Source organism: Balaenoptera acutorostrata, chromosome 14, assembly GCF_949987535.1.
Source record: "Balaenoptera acutorostrata chromosome 14, mBalAcu1.1, whole genome shotgun sequence".
Taxonomy (NCBI): domain Eukaryota; kingdom Metazoa; phylum Chordata; class Mammalia; order Artiodactyla; family Balaenopteridae; genus Balaenoptera; species Balaenoptera acutorostrata.
Genome location: NC_080077.1, coordinates 83013119 through 83038420, shown reverse-complemented (window position 1 = coordinate 83038420; position 25302 = coordinate 83013119). Strand labels below are relative to the sequence as shown.

Below are 25302 nucleotides of genomic sequence, written 5' to 3'. Positions count from 1 at the left end.
TGCCCAGCCAAGAATGACTGACTGTAGGATGTAGCTAAAATATGGACCGTCATAGCATGTTCAGGCATGTTCAGTGCTTTTTTGGGGATCATCGGGTGTTTTCCCTGACCCAATAACTGACCTTCTCAGGAAGCAAAGGGGCTTCGGGGACCTTTCTATGGTGGAATAAACCTCTTCCCCTGATTCTGGCTTCCTGCAGCCGGTCTGTCCTTACACTACGGAAATAAGTGTCTCCAACGCTGTGACGGCAGGTGGCACGCTGTTTTCTACGCTGGCTGCCCTTCCTGAGAAGTTGTTGCTCCTGGTACAGGTGAGCGACCTTGTGGGCCCAGCGGCTAGCTGGGGGTCCGCCCTGTGACTGCGCTCTGACACTCTGGCCTGGAGCAGCGAGTGGTGGTACCTCGTTTAAGTGATCTGATGTCTTTAATTCTACGTGCTAGGCACACACCTGGTGCGTAATCCAGGACTCTGGGGACGGGCAGAAATATTTGCCTTCTCCAACCAGGGAGCTTATTGCTCGAGATGGCGGACACAGGCACCTGATGGAGAGCCCAGGCCGTGCAGAGGTGACTCGAAGAGCGCGAGGGGCCACTTTCCTGGTGTCACCAGCCACGTGGCTGTTCCGGCTGTGACAGGGGCACCGTTCACATCACACGTGGCTGTCCTGTGTGCATCCCAGTAGGAGGCGACCACGTGCAAATGCTGGGCTCCGCTGTCATGCCACCACCATGCGTCACCTGTGCAAATCCTCATGGGCTCTGGAAGGACTTCTGGCATTTCTACATTCTCTGTCTCTTCCTTGCGGGTGATAGGCCCAGGTCCAAGACAGGCTTGGGAAACGAGGGATTTATCTCATTCACTCCCAGCCCTGCAGATCCTCCAGGTCATCAAAGACTTCAGTTTGGATTTCCTTTGTTTGTAGGGCTGTGGGAGAAATGTGTACCTTCACCAAAATAATACATCGGCGGACTATGTGCATTTCTTTCCCTACATTTTAAGCGATGCTGGGAATTATTATTATCATTTTTTATTTTTGTCAGTGTGATGGAAGAAAAATGGCCTTTCATTGTTTTCCTTTGCGTTCCCTTCATAATTAGACAGCATATATTTATTAGCTCTTTGTATTTCTTCATTTGTTTTTGATCCTTTGAGCTCCGTAACCATCCCAGTCTTGACAGGGGCAGGAGAGCCAGCTCTGACTGCAGTGCCTGCCCCAGGGCTTGTCAAGGATGGTGACCTGCTTATTCTTGACCCGCTTGTGGTCTTTGGCTTTTTTTTTTTTTTAAATTAATTTATTTATTTTTGGCTGTGTTGGGTCTTCATTGCTGCTCACAGACTTTCTCTAGTTGCGACGAGCGGGGGCTACTTTTTGTTGTGGTGCGCGGGCTTCTCATTGCGGTGGCTTCTCTTGTTGCGGAGCACGGGCTTTAGACGCGCAGGTTTCAGTAGTTGTGGCTCACAGGCTCAGTAGTTGTGGCGTGCAGGCTCTAGAGCACAGGCTCAGTCATTGTGGCTCGCAGGCTTAGTTGCTCCGCGGCATGTAGGATCTTCCCGGACCAGGGATCGAACCCGTGTCCCCTGCATTGGCAGGCGGATTCTTAACCACTGCACCACCAGGGAAGCCCCCTGGTCTTTGGTTTTAACAATTAGTTTCTGCCTTCCTAGACCACTTCCTACTCAGTTCTCAGCATTGTACTTACCCCGACTTACACACTCTTCCCTGCTCGCGGAGGGAGGTTTCCTCTGCCTTCTAAAAACCAGGCCAACCCGCTACCTTGAGTCAGAGGATAGAGATTAGGAATCAGGGATGGTGGTGTGATGAACTGGGAGATTGGGATTGACATGTATACACTAATATGTATAAAATGGATAACTAATAAGAACCTGCTATATAAAAAAATAAATAAAATAAAATTCAAAAAAAAAAAAAAAAAGAATCAGGGAAAAAATTTGATCCCGGAGTTCATAATCCAGGGAACAAAGAAACACCAAAACCAAAAAGTAACAGTGACAAAAGACACCAAAAAACCCAGATAACAAATGAGAACCTTAAACAGTAGTACATGTCAGGGGGGTAATCTCTGGGCGCACTGGGGTTTCTCCAGGGAGTGGTCACTCCTGCCTCTTGGAGGCATGTGTAGAAGGCAGGAAGTTGGAGCTTATTTCACCATGTGGACAAAGAAGGAAGGGCCTCCCATGCAGCAACGGTAGAGGCGTAGGTGCGTGGGCGTTTGGGGTGAATTGCAAACAAGTCTGTATGTCTGGAGGAAGACGTGCGTAGAAATGTAGATGGGGTCAGCTTCCTAAGCCTTGTAAACTACGCAGAGGAGTGTAGATCTCATTCTGTTGGCGAACAGAAGTCATCGTCACCCGGTGGTCTGATACACTGGTCATAGCGAGCGTTTGCTCATTGCTTGTAATTTGCCAGGAACTGTGCCTGGTGTTGCAACCCCTTTGCCTCAGCCCCAGGTTTGTGTCTGGCGGTGGGGAAGACATATCGGAGGGGCAAGACTGGAGGAGAGAGGTTAGTTGCGATAGTTAGAAAACGGTGGCTGGATGTGAGATGTTAAAGGGGCAGAGTTGGCAGGGCTGGGATGGGATTGGATGGAGGGAGCGTGCTCTGGGAGAGCCTGGGAAGACTCCGGTGTTCTTCACGCATCCCCTTGGTTAAGCACCCCCGTGACACCGCTTTTGTCGAATCGAAAGACACGTGCGTTTGAATCCTGAGTTCCGTCACGTGTTGGTGCTGTGATATCGGACCAGCTGTTTGTGGTTGAGGGCTTACCTAACCTCTCTGGGCGCCCGTTTTCTCAGCTGTAATGGGAGGATCATCCTACTCTGGAGGAGAATCCTAGTGACTGAAGGACGTGTGAGTGGTGGTGAGAAGGCAGAGTGCCTTTAATACAGGGGCCCGTTATCCCTGCAGTGGGGTTTCCTCTCAGCAACAACACCAGCAGCAGCGCAGGTTTGGTGAGGTACGTGGCGTAGTGTTTCATGTAGAAGGAAGTACGTGCCAAGATTTAAAAGGTAGAGCAGAATAAAGGCGTTCTCAGGAGAATATGAGAAAAGAAGTAATTTTTATTCGTCTTCTTTGGTAGTATAGAGCTGACATTTTCCAAGAGCTCCCTCTGTCCCACATTTTGCATGTGCCCGGGAGCACTGCAGGGCCGTATCCGTAACCAGGTCGGATCTGCGTCACATGGGGGTCTTTATATCGTTAACATGCATATGGTTTTCATTGTAGGATCCCAAGTCAAATTTGATCCAACAGTGGTTGTCAGAACAAAGTGATCTTGGAGTCGTTTCCAAAACTTTCCAATTATCTTCCCATCCAATACTTGGTGACTGGTCCATCCAAGTTCAAGTGAATGTGAGTATAAATACATTTTGGGGGGGAATGTTAAAATGTTTTAAATAGGTCCGGTGGGGAAAATATCTCTGAAGTCATTTATTTAGTGAAGAGAAAAACATTAATCTGAGTATCTAGATAATTTAAGTGGTTTTATTTTTAATTTACTATTGTTACCAATGGGTTAGCCTGTGTTATAACATATTAGAGTTTTAATCATTGTTGTCTTTTTACATAATGTAATGTTTGAAGGTTAAGACATTTCACATTTTAGTATAAAGCTGATTAAATATTTACTGTATTTAGTTATTGCACACATTGAGTATTTTAAAACTAAGTAATGAATACATAGCTATTATTTGGCAAATCTTATGTCTCAGAGTAATGACTTCTGATGAGAGATTGGTCTAACCTACTTTATCTTTGTTTTAAAAACTTTAGGTTTTTAATCCATTTTGAGTTTATTTTTGTATATGGTGTTAGGGAGTGTTCTAATTTCATAAGGCCAGACACTATAAAACTCTTACAGGAAAACATAGGCAGAACACTCTATGACATAAATTACAGCAAGATCCTTTTTGGCCCACGTCCTAGAGTAATGGAAATAAAGACAAAAATAAACAAGTGGGACCTAATGAAACTTAAAAGCTTTTGCACAGCAAAGGAAACCATAAATAAGATGAAAACACAACCCTCAGAATGGGAGAAAATATTTGCAAACGAATCAACGGACAGAGGATTCATCTCCCAAATATACAAGCAGCTCATGCAGCCAACAAACACATGAAAGGATGCTCAAAATCACTAATCATTAGAGAAACGCAAATCAAAACTACAATGAGGTACCACCTCACACTGGTCAGAATGGCCATGATCAAAAAATCTACAAACAATAAATGATGGAGAGGGTGTGGAGAAAAGAGAACCCTCTTGCACTGTTGGTGGGAATGTAAATTGATACAGCCACTATGGAGAACAGTATGGAAGTTCCTTGAAAAACTAAAAATAGAACTACCATATGACCCAGCAATCCCACTACTGGGCATATACCCAGAGAAAACCATAATTCAAAAAGATACATGTACCCTAATGTTCATTGCAGCACTATTTACAATAGCCAGGACATGGAAGCAACCTAAGTGTCCATCGACAGACGAATGGATAAAGAAGATGTGACACATATATACAATGGAATATTACTCAGCCATAAAAAGGAACGAAATGGAGTTATTTGTAGTGAGGTGGATGGACCTAGAGTCTGTCATACAGAGTGAAGTAAGTCAGAAAGAGAGAAACAAATACCATATGCTAACACATATATATGGAATCTAAAAAAAAAAAAAAGGTTCTGACGAACCTAGGGGCAGGACAGGAATAAAGACACAGACGTAGAGAATGGACTTGAGGACACGGGGAGGGGGAAGGGTAAGCTGGGATGAAGTGAGAGAGTGGCATGGACATATATACACTACCAAATGTAAAATAGATGGCTAGTGGGAAGCAGCTGCATAGCACAGGGAGATCAGCTCGGTGCTTTGTGACCACCTAGAGGGGTGGGATAGGGAGGGTGGGAGGGAGACGCAAGAGGGAGGGGATATGGGGATATAGGTATATGTATAGCTGATTCACTTTGTTGTACGGTAGAAACTAGCACAGTATTGTAAAGCAATTATACTCCAAGAAAGATGTTAAAAGCAAAAGCAAAAACAAAAACAAAACTCTAGTGACCTTAACAGCTACCGCAATCTTCTGCTCCCCAATGCTTCTTTCTGCCCAGCTCCCCCGCTTACTTCCCGTATTTGCTGCCAAGTCCCATGGCTCTGAGATCTAACAGGGCAGGGGCACTAGAACGCCCTCCGTGTCTCCGCCTCGGGTTTTCTCTGGTGCATCACTCTGTGGTGTTTGAAGATTCACTGAATATGTTCTAATTGTTTTCTTTGGAATTTATTAAAATGTATATAAATTCACAAATAAGAGCTTTAAAAATTCTATTAGAACAGGGCTTCTCACTTTTGACATTACGGTAAAAAATTCATTGTTGCGGGGATGTCCTGTGCACTGTGGGACGTTTAGCAACATCTCTGACCTTTACTCACTAAATGCCAGTTGCAGCCATCCCCTCCCTCCAAGTCGTGACAAACAGAGATGTCTCCAGATGTCACCAAATGTCCCCTTCGAAAAATGCCCTCTCCCTCCTCCTTCGAGAGCCACTTTATTAGAAGGAATAGTCATTCATTAGCAGGTGGCCTGAGGTGAGATAAAAGTACCAAGTACCTAATAAATTAAAAATGAAAAAATTTTCCTTTAGTTAGCATTTTTGGGGGCCACATTTTAAAAGCAGAGCTAGGTCCCCTTAGCACATGTTTTTTGAGCGTCTGCATGAAGATAAGGAGCGCGCTGGGCTCGTGGAGAGTTTGTGCCACAGAGGAAATGAGAAAGCGTGTGAGGAGTTACGGGCACTGAGAGCGGGGGGTGATGAACGCTGCTTGGACCAGACATTGGAGCTTGTAGAAAAGGAGGACAGAGTAGGTGTTTGTGAGACGTAGGAGAGAGGAGGGTCTGTGTCGAGGCAGGGAAGGTGGAGGAGGGCCCCGGGGTCTGGGGACTGGGGAGAACGGAGGGACTGACACATGTCGAGGATGCTGGGAGCTGCAGATTAGGAGGCATGTTGTGAGTTTTAAGGAGTTAGGACTTTATTCTCTGTTCCCACGTTTTGGTTTCATTATCATTTCCCCACGAATCAGCTGTTTGTCCATTCATCCATCTATCCATTCATCCATCCCCCCGTCCATCCATCCATCTACCATCCTCCATCAAATATGTGTTGAGGGCTTATAGCGCTGTGATATGATACCAGGAAGCCTAACACCTGATCTCTGTCTTCAAAGACTACTGTGGGGAGATGACTAATATGACAAAGTTAAGTGACACAAGGGTGACAGAAGAACACGAGGTAGTGCAACAGCAGAGGACTTGTGAGGCGCTCAGTCAGTGAGGCCCATCAGGTGCCTCCAAGGAGCGAGTCTCACTCAGGCCCCCTGGGGGTAAAGATGGTCTGTTCTCAGCATGCGCGCCTGTGCTTTGGGGCCAGCGGCTTCCTCTGTCCTTGTGGTCGGCCCCGTTCCCCTCGCTTCTCTCTGACCTCTAGGATGTCCTCTGGTCCAGATCTGGACTGAGCGCACTGGCTCAGCCTAATAACCATCTCCTCGGAGTACTACAGGCAAGCCTCTGCATGGGTGGCGGGCAGCCCGCGGATGGGTCACTGGGTCCGATGTCCATCGCTGGTCCATTCCGAGGCCACCTCTGCACAGCAACCCAGTCTCAGCCTTGCGGGTAGCAGCCTCTGAGGGATTCCTCTGTTCAGTGAGTGGCACACAGAGTATGTACCAGGGGAGAGAGGAGACTAGAATAGTGGAGAAAGGCTGGAGGTGTGAGACTGTAGGGTGAAAGAATTACCGGATTTCTCAGGTAGTAGTTTGCGGACTTGACCTGTCCTATTGCTTTAATAGGAAAAAAAGATAAATGCTCTTAAGGAAATTCAAGTGCTTGAAAAATTAAAAAACATTCACCAAATCTGGTCCTTGCCCACCTCTTTGGCCTCGTTAAGGGCCACCCTTACCCTTGAACTCTATGCTTTAGATGTATTACTCCTTAAGTTCCTTAAACTGGCCAGTCTGTCCTGTCCCATAGCCTTCCCCGCGGACTGCTTCCTCTGCCTGGAACGCTGTTTTTCTGCTGTTTTTCTAGCTCCTTGCTTTTGTCCTCAGGCATTATCTTTGATGGCCTAGCGCCTCTGGACGTTTGCGTAGCACGCCGTGCTTCTCTTGGTCCATTCCTGTCACTTGATTGGCAGGACCCGATAGGCAGAGTCTGTATGAGCTCTGTAGGCAGAGTCTTGTTCCCCTGTGTCTTGGAGACTTAGCACGGTTCTTCGCACAAGGTAGAAGTCAGTACTTGTTCAATGAATGCGTGAAAGCTATATCATAGTCATTGGTCTTGAACTAAATATAATGTCCCCTTTTCCACATTCTATAAACATCTTTACCTTTTTGAAGACGGGCATATTGATCGGGAACTTATTAGTGGCGATATCATGTTTTTTCCTTCCAGTTTTATTGAGGTATAATTGAGAAATAAAATTGTAAGATATTTAAAGTGTACAATGTGATGATTTAATATACATATACATTGTGAAAAGATCCCCCCTAGGTGATACAATGTTAAGGCACACAACTAAGGGAAAAATAAGCCCCGTTATTAAAAAAAAAACAAAAAAAACCCCCCAAAAAACAAAAAACTCCTCCAATGGCCACCAGAGGTCAGTATAGTTAAAGAAATGTTATGAGAAGCAAACTGGATCTAGCCTTGGTCTCTGGTTTATTTTTCCTTGACTCCAACACAGCATTCAAGGACTCTATATTGCTTATTAGTAAACTCTTTTCCTTTTAGCTGTGAATAATTATTATGGAGGAAATATATTTATTATTTAAACAATCCACCATTATAGACCATATTTTTATTTTCCCAAGGCAGTGACCATTCTTAGTATAAATTTTAGGAAGGGGAAAATAATTATTTTCAGGAGACTGTTTTGAAATCCAATTTTGTCTCTAGAAAAAATATGGCCTGATTTTAGTATTACTACTGAAGGACAATGTATACAGGACTTACCAGAGCTTTGATTTGTAGTGACATGCAGATAATCAGAGTGGCATTATTATAAAGTAAGTCTTTTTTAAAAAAAATTAATTAATTAATTAATTTATTTTTGGCTGTGTTGGGTCTTTGTTTCTGTGCGAGGGCTTTCTCTAGTTGTGGCAAGCGGGGGCCACTCTTCATCGCGGTGCGCGGGCCTCTCACTATCGCAGCCTCTCCCGTTCCGGAGCACAGGCTCCAGACGCGCAGGCTCAGTAATTGTGGCTCACGGGCCTAGTTGCTCCGCGGCATGTGGGATCTTCCCAGAACAGGGCTCGAACCCGTATCCCCTGCATTGGCAGGCAGATTCTCAACCACTGCGCCACCAGGGAAGCCCTAAAGCAAGTCTTGATGATTATTATTTTTAAGCCCTCTTAAAGTTAGTAAAATTTAGTAAGAATGCTGACTTTTTTGTGTGCTATTTATGCATATACTTAATCTATATGATTGCATCGGATGGGACTTGTTCTTTGCTGCTTTGGGAACAATCACCGTCCCTGCCGGCTCTCCCACACTTTGGTCCCTTCCACGTCTCCAGGCCCTTTTCCATCAGTTCTCCCTTAAGTTCCTGGAGCACCAGACCCTCCCCGCAGAGGGAAGGGGTTTATTTTAGCCATAACACCCCTCCACAGACACGTGTTTTACATCATGTACATTATAGGTCAAGTGGGGAAATGTGCTCTAAGTTGATAATCATCTTACAAATACACCTTGGGAAGATGATTTGTTTTAAAAGTCAGGCATCGCTTGTATTTTTGTTTTTTGTAGTATTTCTCTAGTTGCCTTATCTCTTGACTGGTGTCCTTGGTTCTCCCAAATAGTTGCAAATGTTTTTTTTTTTTTCTCCCTATTTTTAAAATTGTGGTAAAATATACATAACAGAAGATGTACTGTCTTAACTATTTTTAAGTGTACAGTTCAGTGGTATTAAATACATTCACAATGTTTTGCAACAATGTTGTGCACCATCGGTCTCCAGAACTCTTTTCATCTTGCAAAACCGAAACTCTATACCTATGAAACAATAACTGCCCATTTCCCTCCTCCCAGCCCTGCCCTCACGTCCCCTGCACCCATCGTTCTACTTGTCTCTATGATTTTGACTACTCTAAGTACCTCACATAAGTGGACTCATAGAGTGTGTGTCTTTTTGTGACTTTATTCCACTTAGTTTAATGTCTTCAAGGCTCATCCAGGTTATAGCACACGTCAGAATTTCCTTCCTTTTTAAGGCTGACGCATCTTCTGTTGTATGTAGATTCCGGACATAGTTGCAAAGTTTCTGGCATCTTTGATTATAAATAGTATTCCAGGTTACTAGAAGGCAGATTTAGAGGTTCTTTAAAAGAGAGGCTGGCGCTGGTGTCTGAGCACCACGCTCCCAGGAGGCAGGAGGGACCTTACCGCACTGCCCTCTCCCTTGGGCAGCCTCGGCTGGCCCAGAGTTTCAGGTCTCTGGGCGACTGAAGCATGGGTGTCACATTCCTCTGAGGACCCGAAGGAAGAGCACTGAGAGAGCCCTGCTTCTGGATATCGCAGCCCTGCACCTTCCTTCCTTGGGAGCAGACAGCGTGTCTTTCCTCCCAGAGTGGCTGGTACAGCTCCCGCTGCTGGAACTTAGCTGTGCTTCGCAAGCACCCGTGTGCCTGGGAACCCGCCGACGGCAGCTCTCGTTCAAGTTGCGCAGCCCAGAGCCCCGCCCCCAGACGGCAAGTCAGTTTCGCAGGCAGCGATCTAGGAGTTTGCATTTTACCTTAGCGCGCTCTAGGAGATCCTATTTGTTTTCAGGACCACGTTTGGAGAAGTGCTGCTGTGTGCCCACAGCTAGGCATCTTCGGGTTCTGTCTCTTCCAGTGAGAGGTGGTGGTGGGTAGTGGAAAAGGCACGCCCCCGATTTGTTCTTGGAACTCCCTGGTGGTGAGACGGAGCTACTTCCTCTAGGTGAGTAGCTCCGCACGGCCCTCTGGCAGCCTAGACTTCCTAAAGCAGATTTGGGGTCACGGTCTCAATTTTTTTACAGCAGCTTTCCTGGAGATTTGGATACACAGCCTGCGTAGGAACCCCTGAACCAGACGACCTCTTAGTCTCTTCTGGTTGCATCTGACTGCAGTTTCTCAGCCCTTGTTTTGATCTTAGGCCAGTGTTGGGCGGGCAGACAAGAAATAGAAGGTAGAAAGCGCGATAGCCCCGAGGCCCGAGATCACTTTTTTGGAGCCCTGTGTGCTAGTTTGTGGGTGTAAAATTGTTGTGTAGTTCAGAGGCAGTCTGCACTGAATTGTTCCTTTGTTTGTAACAATACCTCCTTTCTCCTGAGCTAGTTGTTGTGGAACGTCAGGTAGAGGGGCGCTGCGTGGCCTTTTATAGCCTTTCTGCCTCTCCTTATCTTTCTGCTTAGCTGTTCCCTGGTCAGTTTGCTTCTGCTGTCAGGGTTTTTCTGAAGCCACTGTCCTTTGCAAAAGAGCACACATTCGTTTGGACAGCTCTTGAGCTTGGAACGCTCCACAAGTGGCATCTGGTGATCCCCTGGCTGGTGACGACAGCTGGACAGAGCATAGACCCACCTGTGACAGGTCAGCAAACAGTGTATCCTCTCTGGAACGTGGATGTGGCTTCCAAAATCCTTTTGCTAGCCTCTGCTTGAAAGAAGGCTGCTTTTTGGGGCAAAGACCTTAAGTTCTTGCTTGCATGTGCAGTGAAAAAAGGAAGGAGGAGTTAGTCTTAGAATTTTGATTTTTTAGAGCATGTCAACTGGTGGAGGCTAGCACTTCATTCTCCGTTCTTCCCTAGGTCCTTCTACCCAGCACCTCTACAGCACTTATTGATCCGTGTAGGCTTTTCTTTCTCCTTTTTTGGTGTGGTAAGGTATACATGAAATTTACCATCTTAGCCATTTTTTTTTTTTTTTAGACTTTTTGTGTCATGCTATGGAACTTGAACTTTATCTCATTGGTGATTTTTCAGCAGGGGAATAGCATAGGCAGAGTTCTGTTTTTATTTATTTATTTATTTATTTATTTATTTATTTTTGGCTGTGTTGGGTCTTCGTTTCTGTGTGAGGGCTTTCTCTAGTTGTGGCGAGCGGGGGTCACTCTTCATCGCGGTGTGCGGGCCTCTCACTGTCACGGCCTCTCTTGTTGCAGAGCACAGGCTCCAGACGTGCAGGCTCGGTAGTTGTGGCTCACGGGCCTAGTTGCTCCGCGGCATGTGGGATCTTCCCAGACCAGGGCTCGAACCCGTGTCCCCTGCATCGGCAGGCAGATTCTCAACCACTGCGCCACCAGGGAAGCCCCGTCTTAGCCATTTTTAAGTGTGTAGTTCAGTAGCATCAAGTCCATTCACATGGTTGTACAAACATCACCACCATCAATTTCCAGAATTTGTTTCATCTTTCCAAACCGTGATCAGTGTAGCTTTACAGAATATGACTGCCTTACTTATTAGACTGTGAGTTCCTTGAAAACTCAAGTTCTTTTTTTTTAATTGAAGTAGAGTTTATTTATAATATTGTGTTAATTTCAGGTGTGCAGCATAGTGATTTGTCTTTTTTTCAGATTATATTCCATTATAGGTTATTACAAGATATTGGGTAAAATTTCCTGTGATATACGGTAAATTCTTGTTGCTTGTCTATTTTGTGTATAGTAGTTTGTGTCTGTTAATCCCATACTCCTAATTTATCCCTCCCCCCTCCACCTTTCCCCTTTGGTAACCATAAGTTTGTTTTCTATGTCTGTGAGTGTATTTCTGTTTTGTATATAGATTCATTTGTATTATTTTTTAGATTCCACATACGAGTGATATCACAGTATTTATCTTTCTCTGGCCTAGTTCACTAAGCATAATATTCTCTAGGTCCATCCACGTTACTGAAAATGGCAAAATTTCGTTCTTTTTTACAGCTAAGTAGTATTCCATTATATATATATATACATATATATATACATACACACACACACACACACACACACACACACACACACGTATCACATCTTCTTAAGCCAGTCATCTGTTGCTGGGCACTTGGGTTGCATCCATAAGACAAGAGTTCTGTGTGATTAATTTCCACATTTATTCTGTCCTGTTGTAGGAACTCATTTATGCTTGTGGGATGAAAGAATGAGTGAACGGAGTGATTGAACGGTTTCTCCTAGACTGTTGCTACTGGTCATTATCCTTTGTGATGCTCTCTGACCTATAGCCCCAGTCTTCTATATGAGACTACAACTTAATAGAGATATGTTCATATATTTTCATTTTGAGAATATGTGCAATATATAGTTGTGTACTTGGTGCACCTGTGAGCCAGTAGGAAACAGGCCTTTTGGATTAATATTCTGGACTTTCTGATTTTAAAGATTAAAAAAGATTTCAGTCAACAACTGAATATCCTGGTCTCTTGTGAGATTCAAGATGCACGCACATGTTTTGTGCCGTATTTTATTCCTGTGACTTTATTAGGTCGTTTGATCTGCTAATTGTCAGTCCCTGGGGGTGTGCATTTAATTAAATTCTGGCTCCAAGCTAATTTATGTCAGGAGTTCCTTGTCTTGCTCTTTCTCTCCAGAAGCTACCCTAGGGATGCCCTTCCTTTCACATGTCCCTTACCGACCCCTCTCTTCAGTGAGAAAACTTTGGGATCGGATTTTAGCGTGTCCTGATCATCAGTGAAATGTGGAGTCTGAGAAGTCCGTCAGCACATCTCACAGGGTTTTGTTGCTGGAGAGGATCTTAGAGGTAACCCAGACCCATCTCCTCCTTTGACGGAGGAAGAATCTTAGTGACCTGGTTGGGCTCAGGTGGTGTTAGGGTAGGGTCAGGGCTACAAGCTAGATTTCCTGATACTTTTCAGCTCTATAACATTAAATTATTTAATATGTGCTGCAATTGCTGTTTTAAGACAGTCACTTTTTTGGTTGAACATAGATGTCAACAGGGCTGTCTGGATGCATTGGTGGGGAGGATGCCCACCTCTGTCACATGATTTTCGGGTGCCACACGTGTCACTCCCTCATACATTGCATTGTTTTCAAAGTGTCTCAGATTCTGAACACAACAGCCAGGACTTTGAATTGAGGGTTTGAGCCTAGGAGACTCGTGTTACAGCATATGCGTTGCCTGGTAGGGAACTATGTGGTATCCATTAGTGTATTTATTAAGGATTAGGTTGCCTGGTAGGGAACTATGTAGTATCCATTAGTGTATTTATTAAGGATTAGCTTGCTGTCACCTAGCAGACTGTATAATCTTGGTATTATGAGCCATAAGATTGTTTTTTTTTAGTTCTATGATTTTAATTTTTTTTTTAGACTTGCATCTCTTTTTTTAAATTGAAGTATAGTTGATTTACGATGCTGTATTTTTTTCAGGTGTCAGCACAGTGATTCAGTTATGTATACATATATATCCATTTTTTCAAGTTCTTTTCCATTATAGGCTTTTACAAAATATTGAATATATTTCCCTGTGCTATATAGTAGGTCCTTGTTGTTTATCTATTTTATATATAGTAGTGTGTATGTGTTAATCATGAACTCCTAATTTATCCCCCCCCCCCCCCATTTTCCCCTTCGGTAACAATAAATTTGCTTTCTATGTCTGTGAATCTGTAGGAAGATGAATTTTTTTTTTAACATATTTATTGGAGTATAATTGCTTTACAATGGTGTGTTAGTTTCTGCTTCATAACAAAGTGAATCAGTTATACATATACATATATTCCCGTATCTCTTCCCTCTTGCGTCTCCCTCCCTCCCACCCTCCCTATCCCACCCCTCTAGGTGGTCACAAAGCACTGAGCTGATCTCCCTGTGCTATGCGGTTGCTTCCCACTAGCTATCTATTTTATGTTTGGTAGTGTATATATGTCCATGCCACTCTCTCACTTTGTCACAGCTTACCCTTCCCCCTCCCCATATCCTCAAGTCCATTCTCTAGTAGGTCTGTGTCTTTATTCCCATCTTACCACTAGGTTCTTCATGACCTTTTTTTTTTTTTTCCTTAGATTCCATATATATGTGTTAGCATACGGTATTTGTTTTTCTCTTTCTGACTTACTTCACTCTGTATGACAGACTCTAACTCCATCCACCTCACTACAAATAACTCAATTACCTTTCTTTTTATGGCCGAGTAATATTCCATTGTATATATGTACCACATCTTCTTTATCCATTCATCCGATGATGGACACTTAGGTTGCTTCCACGTCCTGGCTATTGTAAATAGAGCTGCAATGAACATTTTGGTATATGACTCTTTTTGAATTATGGTTTTCTCAGGGTATATGCCCAGTAGTGGGATTGCTAGGTTGTATGGTAGTTCTCTTTTTAGTTTTTTAAGGAACCTCCATACTGTTCTCCATAGTGGCTGTATCAATTTACATTGACCCAGCTCCTAGAGAAATGGAAATAAAAACAAAAATAAACAAATGGGACCTAGTGAAACTTAAAAGCTTTTGCACAGCAAAGAAGATTAATTTTTTTTTTTTTTAATGAGGATCTTGAATCAGATGCGTATGTTTGATTGATTGATTGATTGATTGATTTTGGCTGTGTTGGGTCTTCGTTTCTGTGCGAGGGCTTTCTCCAGTTGTGGCAAGCGGGGGCCACTCTTCATCGCGATGCGCGGGCCTCTCTCGTTGCGGAGCACAGGCTCCAGACGCGCAGGCTCAGCAGTTGTGGCTCACGGGCCCAGCCGCTCTGCGGCATGTGGGATCTTCCCAGGCCAGGGCTCGAACCCGTGTCCCCTGCATTAGCAGGCAGATTCTCAACCACTGCGCCACCAGGGAAGCCCAAGATTAATTTTTAAAAGAACTTTTTATTTGAGGTAGATTCACAGAAAGTACAGAGAAGTCCTGGATACCCTTTATGCAGTGTACCCAATGATTGTATCTTATTATTGTACAACCTCAAAGGCAGCAAATTGATACTCATGTGATGTGTGTGTAGTCCTGTATGATGCTTACTTGTCAGTGACATAGGGGAGAGTTGTAACTCACTGGACGCCAGTTGCTGGCGGCAGCACTGGGTACCAAGGTGGAGCCTGAAATGAGTACTGAGGTGCTGGGTGGAGTAAGAAAAGGAGAAGTGAGCAGCAAATGGAATTATTTTGCCTCAAGGGTGTGCCTTTCCCATTCAGTACAAAGCAGTAGCTACACTTCTGCTTTTTCCTCTTGCTTGAGTTTGGTGCCCAAGAAAGCTGGTCATGTTGCATGTCTTTGAAGACCTCAGTTCTTTGCACTTTCGGTAGGAACAGAGAGGGTTAAATGAGTGATTTTTGTTTGTTTTTAAAGAGAGCATGCTTCTAGTTCGTACTTTTCTACTAAGGAGACCAGTTTGTCCCTTGTACAGCATAATGTATTTGGTACTGCAAATGGTGAAACTTCTTAGGGTGTGAACATGCTCGTGGCATAGGATGCCTGGACCAGGATCCTTCCACCTGGAGCTCTGTGTCACAGACAATAGTCTGTGTCTTGGTTGTTGGTTAGATCCATTCTTCCCAAGTCCTATCACTATGAGTAATTATCGGGTATAGAACAACTTCAGTTCTTCGGATGTTTAGTTCCAGTCTTGACGGGTACCAGAATATTTGTGATTCTTTCTAATGAGGGAAGGGATTCAGGAAAATGCTATCTTATGGGGAGATTCTGGTTTCTCTCTCCTCACTCTCAGTAGATAATCTCCCTTTCTACTTTGTAAAGAAAACAGATGTCATCAGATAGGAGTTTCTTTAAATTTCTCTGCCACATTTACATATCTACCTTGCCTGCACCCATCTCACGCTTATCCTTTTCTTTTACAGAAAAGATATAATTCTTCATATCTAAGACCAAAACCTTGACCTGTTCACGGGCTTCTCCTTTCTCCTGCTTTCTCAAAAACCTTACAGTCTCCCAAAGACCACGCTTGAAATCTCAAAATCTCAAAAGATAAACTGAAGCATATTAAAAAATTTGAGTTTATTTGAGCAGAAATCAATTGGAATTGGCAGTGCCAAACTGGAAGTGGTTGGACAGTCCCCTCAGACAAGAGGTGAAGGAGAGACTTTATAGAGAAAAGACGGAAGCAAAGAAAGGAAATCATAGATTGACCATAGCTTAAAGCCTAGGTGACTGTATCTGATTGGTTGTCCTTAGCATTTTGATTTCATAACCATGAGGCATTCACAGGCTTAGATCCTGGTTTGTTTACATAGGGCACCCACGGCGTGAGAGCCCCATCAGTCCAATGGCCTCCTTACTTAATTAACTTAAACCTTTTACCCCTCTTTCTCCTTTGCCCCAATCATGACCCAGTCAGTCACTGAACCTAATACTTCTTCCTTTAAAGTGTCTCTTGAATTCATCCATCCCTCTTTAGTTTTTGTTGCCCCCTAAAGCAGTCCCCTGTTACCCTCAGACTGGACCATTATGACCTAACATAGAAGGTAGTCATGTATTTGGTAAACAGCTGCGAGCCCCTGGGAGTCTCCCTGACTTCAGTTCCTTTCCCTTTAATCACCCCACATGCTGTGATCTCCCTAAAATACTACTTTAATCATGTCATATTACTGCCTAAAAACTTTCTGCAAAAATCAATAATAAGACAACAAATATCGATGATTTCTTTTGTTTGGGAGTTTATCATAAACATGTCATTCTTTCTACTGAATAATGTTTGGGTGTTTTTACATTGACCATGCATTGCTTTCATAATCAGTGGGAAATAATGAAAGTATCATTTTTATATCTTTTATAATTTGAGAGAATCACTCACATACATGTTTGCTTTCTCTGTCCTCAGAAGTCTGGTATGAAATTTATAACATTGACATTCAGAGTGAAATAAAAGTTACTAGAGCCTCCCACTGTCTACAGATGAAATCTAACACATTAGCCAGATGTCCAGTACCCTCCACAGCTTGACCCACAAACTCCTCCAATTTTCTCTTCGACGACTTTGTTACCGAGCTCAGGCTCAGGTGCAGAAAGCCAAACTCTGACAGCCAGTATTTGCAGCAGAGTAGGGGTTTATTTCAGGGTGCCAAGCAAGGGAGTGGGGAACAAGTGTCAGGTCCACTCCAACCTGGTCTGTGAGTTGGGGTGTTTTTAAAGGAAAAGAACAAAGACGCCGAGCTTAATCATCATCTTGTGACATTTCTTTATTTGTAGTTTTGAGGGTCAGGAAGTCTCTGATTTACAGTTCTCTGGCCAGGTGGTCCATGGCTTGGGGGTCTGTAGGCTCATCTTGCCCTGGAGAAACAGCCTGAGTTTGTACGTTAATGATGATCTCTACAGCAGCGATTTTAGTGCATTAAGGATGTCATAGGCAACAGTGATCTTAGTCACCTGACTCTGGTTGGTTGGCATTCAGCTAGCACAGGATTGAGGTCAGAGGGGACAAGAAAGGGAATAAAGTTTTGGAGAGAGAGGTTAATCATAAACTCAGAAAGGGAACTCTGTTCTAGGGGGACGGGGTTTCAAGGTCCCTGGCCCGCAGTGCCTGCTGCCAGCTCTGCAGCTCTGTCCCCCAGCTCCGAGCCTCAGTACCCCCACCCCCTCACCCCATCCAAGTAGTATAGTCCCTCCACCTCCATCTAGTTGCCGCATGGAATTTTAAAGGTGTAAGAGGCTTACAAGTTCTCTGATCCAAATCCCTTACTTTACAGCTGAGGGAACTGGAATCCAGAGCTGAAATGACTTATCCACAGTCTTGTGACTCTTCATTCTAGAGCTCTTTGCATTCTTACATGGAGCCTTCCCTGACTGTAAGCACCTTGAAAGTAGGGTTTGTGTCTTATCATCTTTAGATGTCTACTGACTGTTGTTTCTTCCCACCTAACATACAACAGGAGAGTTCTATATTTTTAGCTTTATTCAGATCCCTACTAATGTTCCTAAGCTTAGCCTTAATACCTATGGAACAGTAGTCATGTAATATCCTATTTTTTCCCCCTTTGATTTTTATCGGAAAATTAGCAAAGAACTTAAAAACTAGTAAGTCACAAAAGCATCAACAGATGAATATTAGAGAAATGACAGATGTAAACAGTGCCTGAAGTGGAGGGCAAATCCCACCACTTTTATGGTTATTCTTTGGTAATAAGAGGTCCTGTCATTTTTGGTTACATGTATGCATGCAAAAGTCTGCATTCAGTAATTAATATGTCCAGCCTAATAAAATTAAGTGCCCCCTTCTCTCAGCTTGGGTCTTCTCTGGTCTGGCTGCCTGTCCCCGACTCAGGAGGCTGTATTGCACTCCTGCAGGATTGAATTGGGTAGAGGGAAGAGAGGCGAGGGGTAAAAACTCTTACATCACTACTGGGTATATACCCTGAGAAAACCATAATTCAAAAAGAGTCATGTACCACAATGTTCATTGCAGCTCTATTTACAATAGCCAGGACATGGAAGCAATCTAAGTGTCCATCAACAGATGAATGGATAAAGAAGATGTGGCATGTATATGCAGTGGAATATTACTCAGCCATAAAAAGAAACAAAATTGAGTTATTTGTGGTGAGGTGGATGGACCTAGAGTCTGTCATACAGAGTGAAGTAAGTCAGAAAGAGAAAAACAAATACCATATGCCAACACATATATATGGAATCTAAAAAATAAAAAAAAAAAAAAGAAAAAAATGGTTCTGAAGAACCTAGGGGTAGGACAGGAATAAAGACGCAGACATAGAGAATGGACCTGAGGACACGGAGAGGGGGAAGGGTAAGCTGGGACAAAGTGAGAGAGTAGCATTGACATATATACACTACCAAATGAGAATAGATAGCTAGTGGGAAGCAGCCGCATAGCACAGGGAGATCAGCTCGGTGCTTTGTGTCCACCTAGAGGGGTGGGATAGGGAGGGTGGGAGGGAGATGCAAGAGGGAGGAGATATGGGGATATGTGTATATGTATAGCTGATTCACTTTGTTATACAGCAGAAACTAACACACCATTGTAAAGCAATTATACTCCAATAAAGATGTTAAAAAACCCCAGAAAACCCTCTTACTTGATGTATAAGGCTGAGACATATGAATTTTCCAATATTTATTCTACAAAAATGTTTAATATGGTTTAAAATAATACTGTCGTCAGCTGACCTCAGAGCTCTCTGGGCTTGGCAGGCATTTAAAACGAACACCTTTCCTTCTTAGAGCTCTTTTGTGGGTTCTTTGGAGCACCCCTACCATTGCTGGGAAGTCTCTCATCCAAAGTGTCTTTGATGCTTTTGACTCTCTCTCCTCCAGCTGGCTCTTTCCTCCAGCTCCGTCTTCAGCTCCTGGGCGTCTACAGTACACCTCCAGTTGCATCTCCTGGGGTTGCCTTATGCCTCTGGAGGCTGGTTTTGATTAGGATAGAAGACAGCCTCATGCTGGCTCTCTTTTTTTTGCACATTTGGTTGAGGGAAAAAGCTCATGTGTTCTTTGCTCCCTGAAACTCAGCACAGCATCCTGTCTTGGCTCAGCCTTCCATGCAGCAGGTCAGCAGCAGTATTTTTCTCTCTAGGTTTTTCAGGTGTGTCAAGTGCCTGCCCACTATAGCTTGAGGTTGCTCCTGGGGACACACATCCAGCTCTCTGGATTGTCCAATTGAAGCCATTTTCCCTAGGCTTGAAGTGAGGGGCAAGCAACTCCCACCTGATCCCTGGGGCTGGGGTGTGTGTGACTCCTAGCACATCAAAAGCTTTCTCCTAAAATTCTTTTCTAGCGTATTTTCTTTTGGTTAAGAGTTGCAAAACCAGAAGTTACTTGCTGATACACGGAGGAGAAGGTGATGTGAAGATGGAGCAGAGAGTTAAAGATGCTGGCCTTGAAGACTGATGTAGCCACAAGCCTAGGAATGCTGGTAGCAACTGCTGTGGAACAGAATAAAGAAAAAAGAATGAAAAGAAATGAAGACAGCCTAAGAGACCTCTGGGACAACATTAAACGCAACAACATTCGCATTATAGGGGTCCCAGTAGGAGAAGAGAGAAAGGACCCGAGAAAATATTTGAAGAGATTATAGTCGAAAACTTCCCTAACATGGGAAAGGAAATAGCCACCCAAGTACAGGAAGTGCAGTGAGTCCCATACAGGATAAACCCAAGGAGAAACACACTGAGACACATAGTAATCAAATTGACAAAAATTAAAGACAAAGAAAAATTATTGAAAGCAGCAAGGGAAAAACGACAAATAACATACAAGGGAACCCCCATAAGGTTAACAGCTGATTTCTCAGCAGCAACTCTACAAGGCAGAAGGGAGTGGCATGATATACTTAAAGTGATGAAAGGGAAGAACCTATAGCCAAGATTACTCTACCCAGCAAGGATCTCATTCAGATTCGATGGAGAAATCAAAAGCTTTACAGACAAGCAAAAGCTAAGAGAACTCAGCACCACCAAACCAGCTCTACAACAAATGCTAAAGGAACTTCTCTAAGTGGGAGACACAAGAGAAGAAAAGGACCTACAAAAACAAACCCAAAACAATTAAGAAAATGGTCATAGGAACATACATATCGATAATTACCTTAAACTTGAATGGATTAAATGCTCCAACCAAAAGACACAGACTGGCTGAAGGGATACAAAAACAAGACCCATATATATGCTGTCTACAAGAGACCCACTTCAGACCTAGGGACACACACAGACTGAAAGTGAGGGGATGGAAAAAGATATTCCATGCAAATGGAAATCAGAAGAAAGCTGGAGTAGCTATACTCATATCAGATAAAATAGACTTTAAAATAAAGAATGTTATAAGAGACAAGGAAGGACACTACATAATGATCAAGGGATTAATCCAAGAAGAAGATATGACAATTATAACATAGGAGCACCTCAATACATAAGGCAAATGCTAACAGACATAAAAGGGGAAATTGATAGTAACACAATAATCGTGGGGGACTTTAACATCCCACTTACACCAATGGACAGATCATCCAGACAGAAAATAAATAAGGAAACAGAAGCTTTAAATGACACAATAGACCAGGTAGACTTAATTGATATTTATAGGACATTCTACCTGAAAGCAGCAGAATACACTTTTTTCTCAAGTGCACATGGAACATTCTCCTGGATAGATCACATCCTGGGTCACAAATCAAGCCTTGGGAAATTTAAGAAAATTGAAATCATATCAAGCAACTTTTCCAACAACAACACTCTGAGATTAGAAATCCATTACAGGAAAAAAACTGTAAAAAACACAAACACATGGACACTAAACAGTGCACTACTAAATAACCAAGAAATCACTCAAGAAATCAAACAGGAAATAAAGAAATACATAGAAACAAATGACAGTGAAAACACAACAACCCAAAACCTACGGGATGCAGCAAAAGCAGTTCTAAGAGGCAAGTTTATAGCTATACAAGCCTACCTCAAGAAACAAGAAAAATCTCAAATAAACAATCTAACCTTACACCTAAAGAAACTAGAGAAAGAGGAACAAACAAAACCCAAAGTTAGCAGAAGGAAAGAAATCATAAATATCAGAGCAGAAATAAATGAAATAGAAACAAAGAGAACAATAGCAAAGATCAATAAAACTAAAAGCAGGTTCTTTGAGAAGATAAACAAAATTGATAAACCATTAGCCAGACTCATCAAGAAAAAGAGGGAGAGGACTCAAATCAATAAAATTAGAAATGAAAATGGAGAAGTTACAACAGACACCACAGCAATACAAAGCATCCTAAGAGACTACTACAAGCAACTCTATGCCAATAAAATGGACAACCTGGAAGAAATGGACAAATTCTTAGAAAGGTATAACCTTCCAAGACTGAACCAGGAAGAAACAGAAAATATGAACAGACCAATCACAAGTAATGAAATTGAAACTGTGATTAAAAATCTTCCAGCAAACAAAAGTCCAGGACCAGATGGCTTCACAGGTGAATTCTATCAAACATTTAGAGAAGAGCTAACACCCATCCTTCTCAAACTCTTCCAAAAACATTGCAGAGGAAGGAACACTCCCAAACTCATTCTATGAGGCCACCATCACCCTGATACCAAACCAGACAAAGACACTACAAAAAAAGAAAATTACAGACCAATATCACTGATGAATATAGATGCAAAAATCCTCAACAAAATACTAGCAAGCAGAATCCAACAACACATTAAAAGGATCATACACCATGATCAAGTGGGATTTATCCCAGGGATGCAAGGATTCATCAATATATGCATATCAATCAATGTGATACACCATATTAACAAATTGAAGAAGAAAAGCCATATGATCATCTCAATAGATGCAGAAAAATCTTTTGACAAAATTCAACACCCATTTATGATAAAAACCAGAAAGTGGGCATAGAGGGAAGCTACGTCAACATAATAAAGGCCATATGCGAGAAACCCACAGCAAACATCATTCTCAATGGTGAAAAACTGAAAGCATTTCCTCTAAGATCAGGAACAAGACAAGGATGTCCACTCTCACCACTATTATTCAACATTGTTTTGGAAGTCCTAGCCACGGCAGTCAGTGAAGAAAAAGAAATAAAAGGAATGCAAATTGGAAAAGAAGAAGTAAAACTGTCACTGTTTGCAGGTGACATGATACTATACATAGAGAATCCTAAAGATGCCACCAGAAAACTACTAGAGCTAATCAATGAATTCGGTAAAGTTGCCGGATACAAAATTAATGCACAGAAATCTCTTACATTCCTATACACTAAAGATGAAAAATCTGAAAGAGAAATTAAGGAAACACTCCCATTTACCACTGCAACAAAAAGAATAAAATACCTAGGAATAAATCTACCTAGGGCGACAAAAGACCTGTATGCAGAAAACTATAAGACACTGATGAAAGAAATTAAAGATGATAGCAACAGATGGAGAGATACACCATGTTCTTGGATTGGAAGAATCAATATTGTGAAAATGACTATACTACCCAAAACAATCTACAGATTCAATGCAATCCCTATCAAATTACCAATGGCATTTTTTATGGAACTAGAACAAAAAAATCTTAAAATTTGTATGGAGACACAAAAGACCCTGAATAGCAAAAGCAGTCTTGAGGGGAAAAACGGAGCTGGAGGAATCAGACTCCCTGACTTCAGACTATACTACAAATCTACAGTAATCAAGACAATATGGTACTGTCACAAAAACAGAAACACAGATCAATGGGACATGATAGAAAACCCAGAGATAAACCCACACACCTATGGTCAACTAATCTATGGCACAGGAGGCAAGGATATACAATTGAGAAAAGACAGTCTCTTCAATAAGTGGTGCTGGGAAAGCTGGACAGCTACATGTAAAGGAATGAAATTAGAACACTCCCTAACACCATACACAAAAAGAAACTCAAAATGCATGAGAGACCTAAATGTAAGACCGGACACTATAAAACTCTTAGAGGAAAACATAGGAAGAACACTATTTGACATTAATCACAGCAAGATCCTTTTTGACCCACCTCCTAGAGTAATGGAAATAAAAACAAAAATAAACAAATGGGACCTATTGAAAGTTCAAAGCTTTTGCACAGCAAAGGAAACCATAAACAAGACAAAAAGAAAACCCTCAGAATGGGAGAAAATATTTGCAAACGAATCAACTGACAAAGGATTAATCTCCAAAATATATAAACAGCTCATGCAGCTCAATATTAAAAAAATAAACAACCCAATCCAAAAATGGGCAGAAGACCTAAATAGACATTTCTCCAAAGAAGACATACAGATGGCCAAGAAGCACATGAAAAGCTGCTCAACATCACTAATTATTAGAGAAATTCAAATCAAAACTACAATGAGGTATCACCTCACACCAGTTAGAATGGGCATCATCAGAAAATCTACAGATAGCAAATGCTGGAGACGGTGTGGAGAAAAGGGAACCCTCTTGCACTGTTGGTGGGAATGTTAATTGATACAGCCACTATGGAGAACAGTATGGAGGTTCCTTAAAAACCTAAAAATAGAATTACCATATGATCCAGCAATCCAAACTACTGGGTATATACCCAGAGAAAACCATAATTCAAAAAGACACATGCACCCAAATATTCACTGCAGCACTATTTACAATAGCCAGATCATGGAAGCAACCTAAATGCCCATTGACAGATGAATAGATAAAGAAGGTGTGGTACATATATACAATGGAATATTACTCAGTCATAAAAAGGAATGAAATTGGGTCATTTGTAAAGATGTGGATGAATCTAGAGACTGTCATACAGAGTGAAGTAAGTCAGAAAGGGAAAAACAAAACAAATATCGTATATTAACACATATATGTGGAACCTAGAAAAAAGGTGCAGATGAACCGGTTTGCAGGGCAGAAGTAGAGACACAGATGTAGAGAACAAACGTATGGACACCAAGGGGGGAAAGTGGTGGGTGGGTGGTGGTGGTGGTGGGATGAATTGGGAGATTGGGATTGACATGTATACACTGATGTGTATAAAATGGATGACTAATAAGAACCTGCTGTATAAAATAATAAATAAAATAAAATTCAAAAATTAAAAAAAAAAAGGAGTTGCAAAACCAGATTTTGGAGACCTCCTTTGCAGGTCCTGCTGCTAGTCTTTTTTTTTTTTTTTTAATTTTATTTATTTATTTATTTATGACTGTGTTGGGTCTTCGTTTCTGTGCGAGGGCTTTCTCTAGTTGCGGTGAGCGGGGGTCACTCTTCATCGCGGTGCGCGGGCCTGTCACTATCGCGGCCTCTCTTGTTGCGGAACACAGGCTCCAGACGCGCAGGCTCAGTAGTTGTGGCTCACGGGCCTAGTCGCTCCGTGGCATGTGGGATCTTCCCAGACCAGGGCTCGAACCCGTGTCCCCTATGGCAGGCGGATTCTCAACCACTGCGCCACCAGGGAAGCCCCCTGCTGCTAGTCTTGCACCTGGCTTGGGAACGTGGCTGTACTTGGCCTCTGTTGTCTTGGGGGACAGAGCCAAAACTGAGTCTTAAATCGTTCCATTTTAACAACTTGTTATGTTTGGATTTTAAAAATTCAGTGCCTTTCTTGATCTTTAAATACAAAATAAATCCAGACACCGGAGATCAATGTTAAAGCAGAGTTTTACAAAGTTAAAATGATCATAAATGAACATAAATGTGCAAACACAAAGAATGCATCCAGCCCTTGAATTCTGTTTCTGGAATTTTTTTTTTTTTATTCCAGCAGCAAGAGCTGAAAGAAGCTGACCTGCCTTTAAAAAAAAATGTACGGTTTTAAGTGGTCATGTAGTGTGCAATATTTTTTGAAGTTTGTTAAAAATAGAAACCCT

The 25302-nt window shown here is 42.5% G+C and overlaps 1 protein-coding gene across 2 annotated transcripts in view; it reads left to right on the top strand.

Moving 5' to 3' along the window:
- Positions 1–25302, top strand: part of CD109 (CD109 molecule) — a 130087-nt gene that overhangs the window by 31141 nt on the left and 73644 nt on the right. For both annotated transcript variants that reach the window (XM_057528034.1, XM_007166643.2), the window contains one exon: positions 3245–3370. In XM_057528034.1, coding sequence (XP_057384017.1) covers positions 3245–3370 — 126 coding nt within the window. The remainder of the gene's footprint in view (positions 1–3244; positions 3371–25302) is intronic.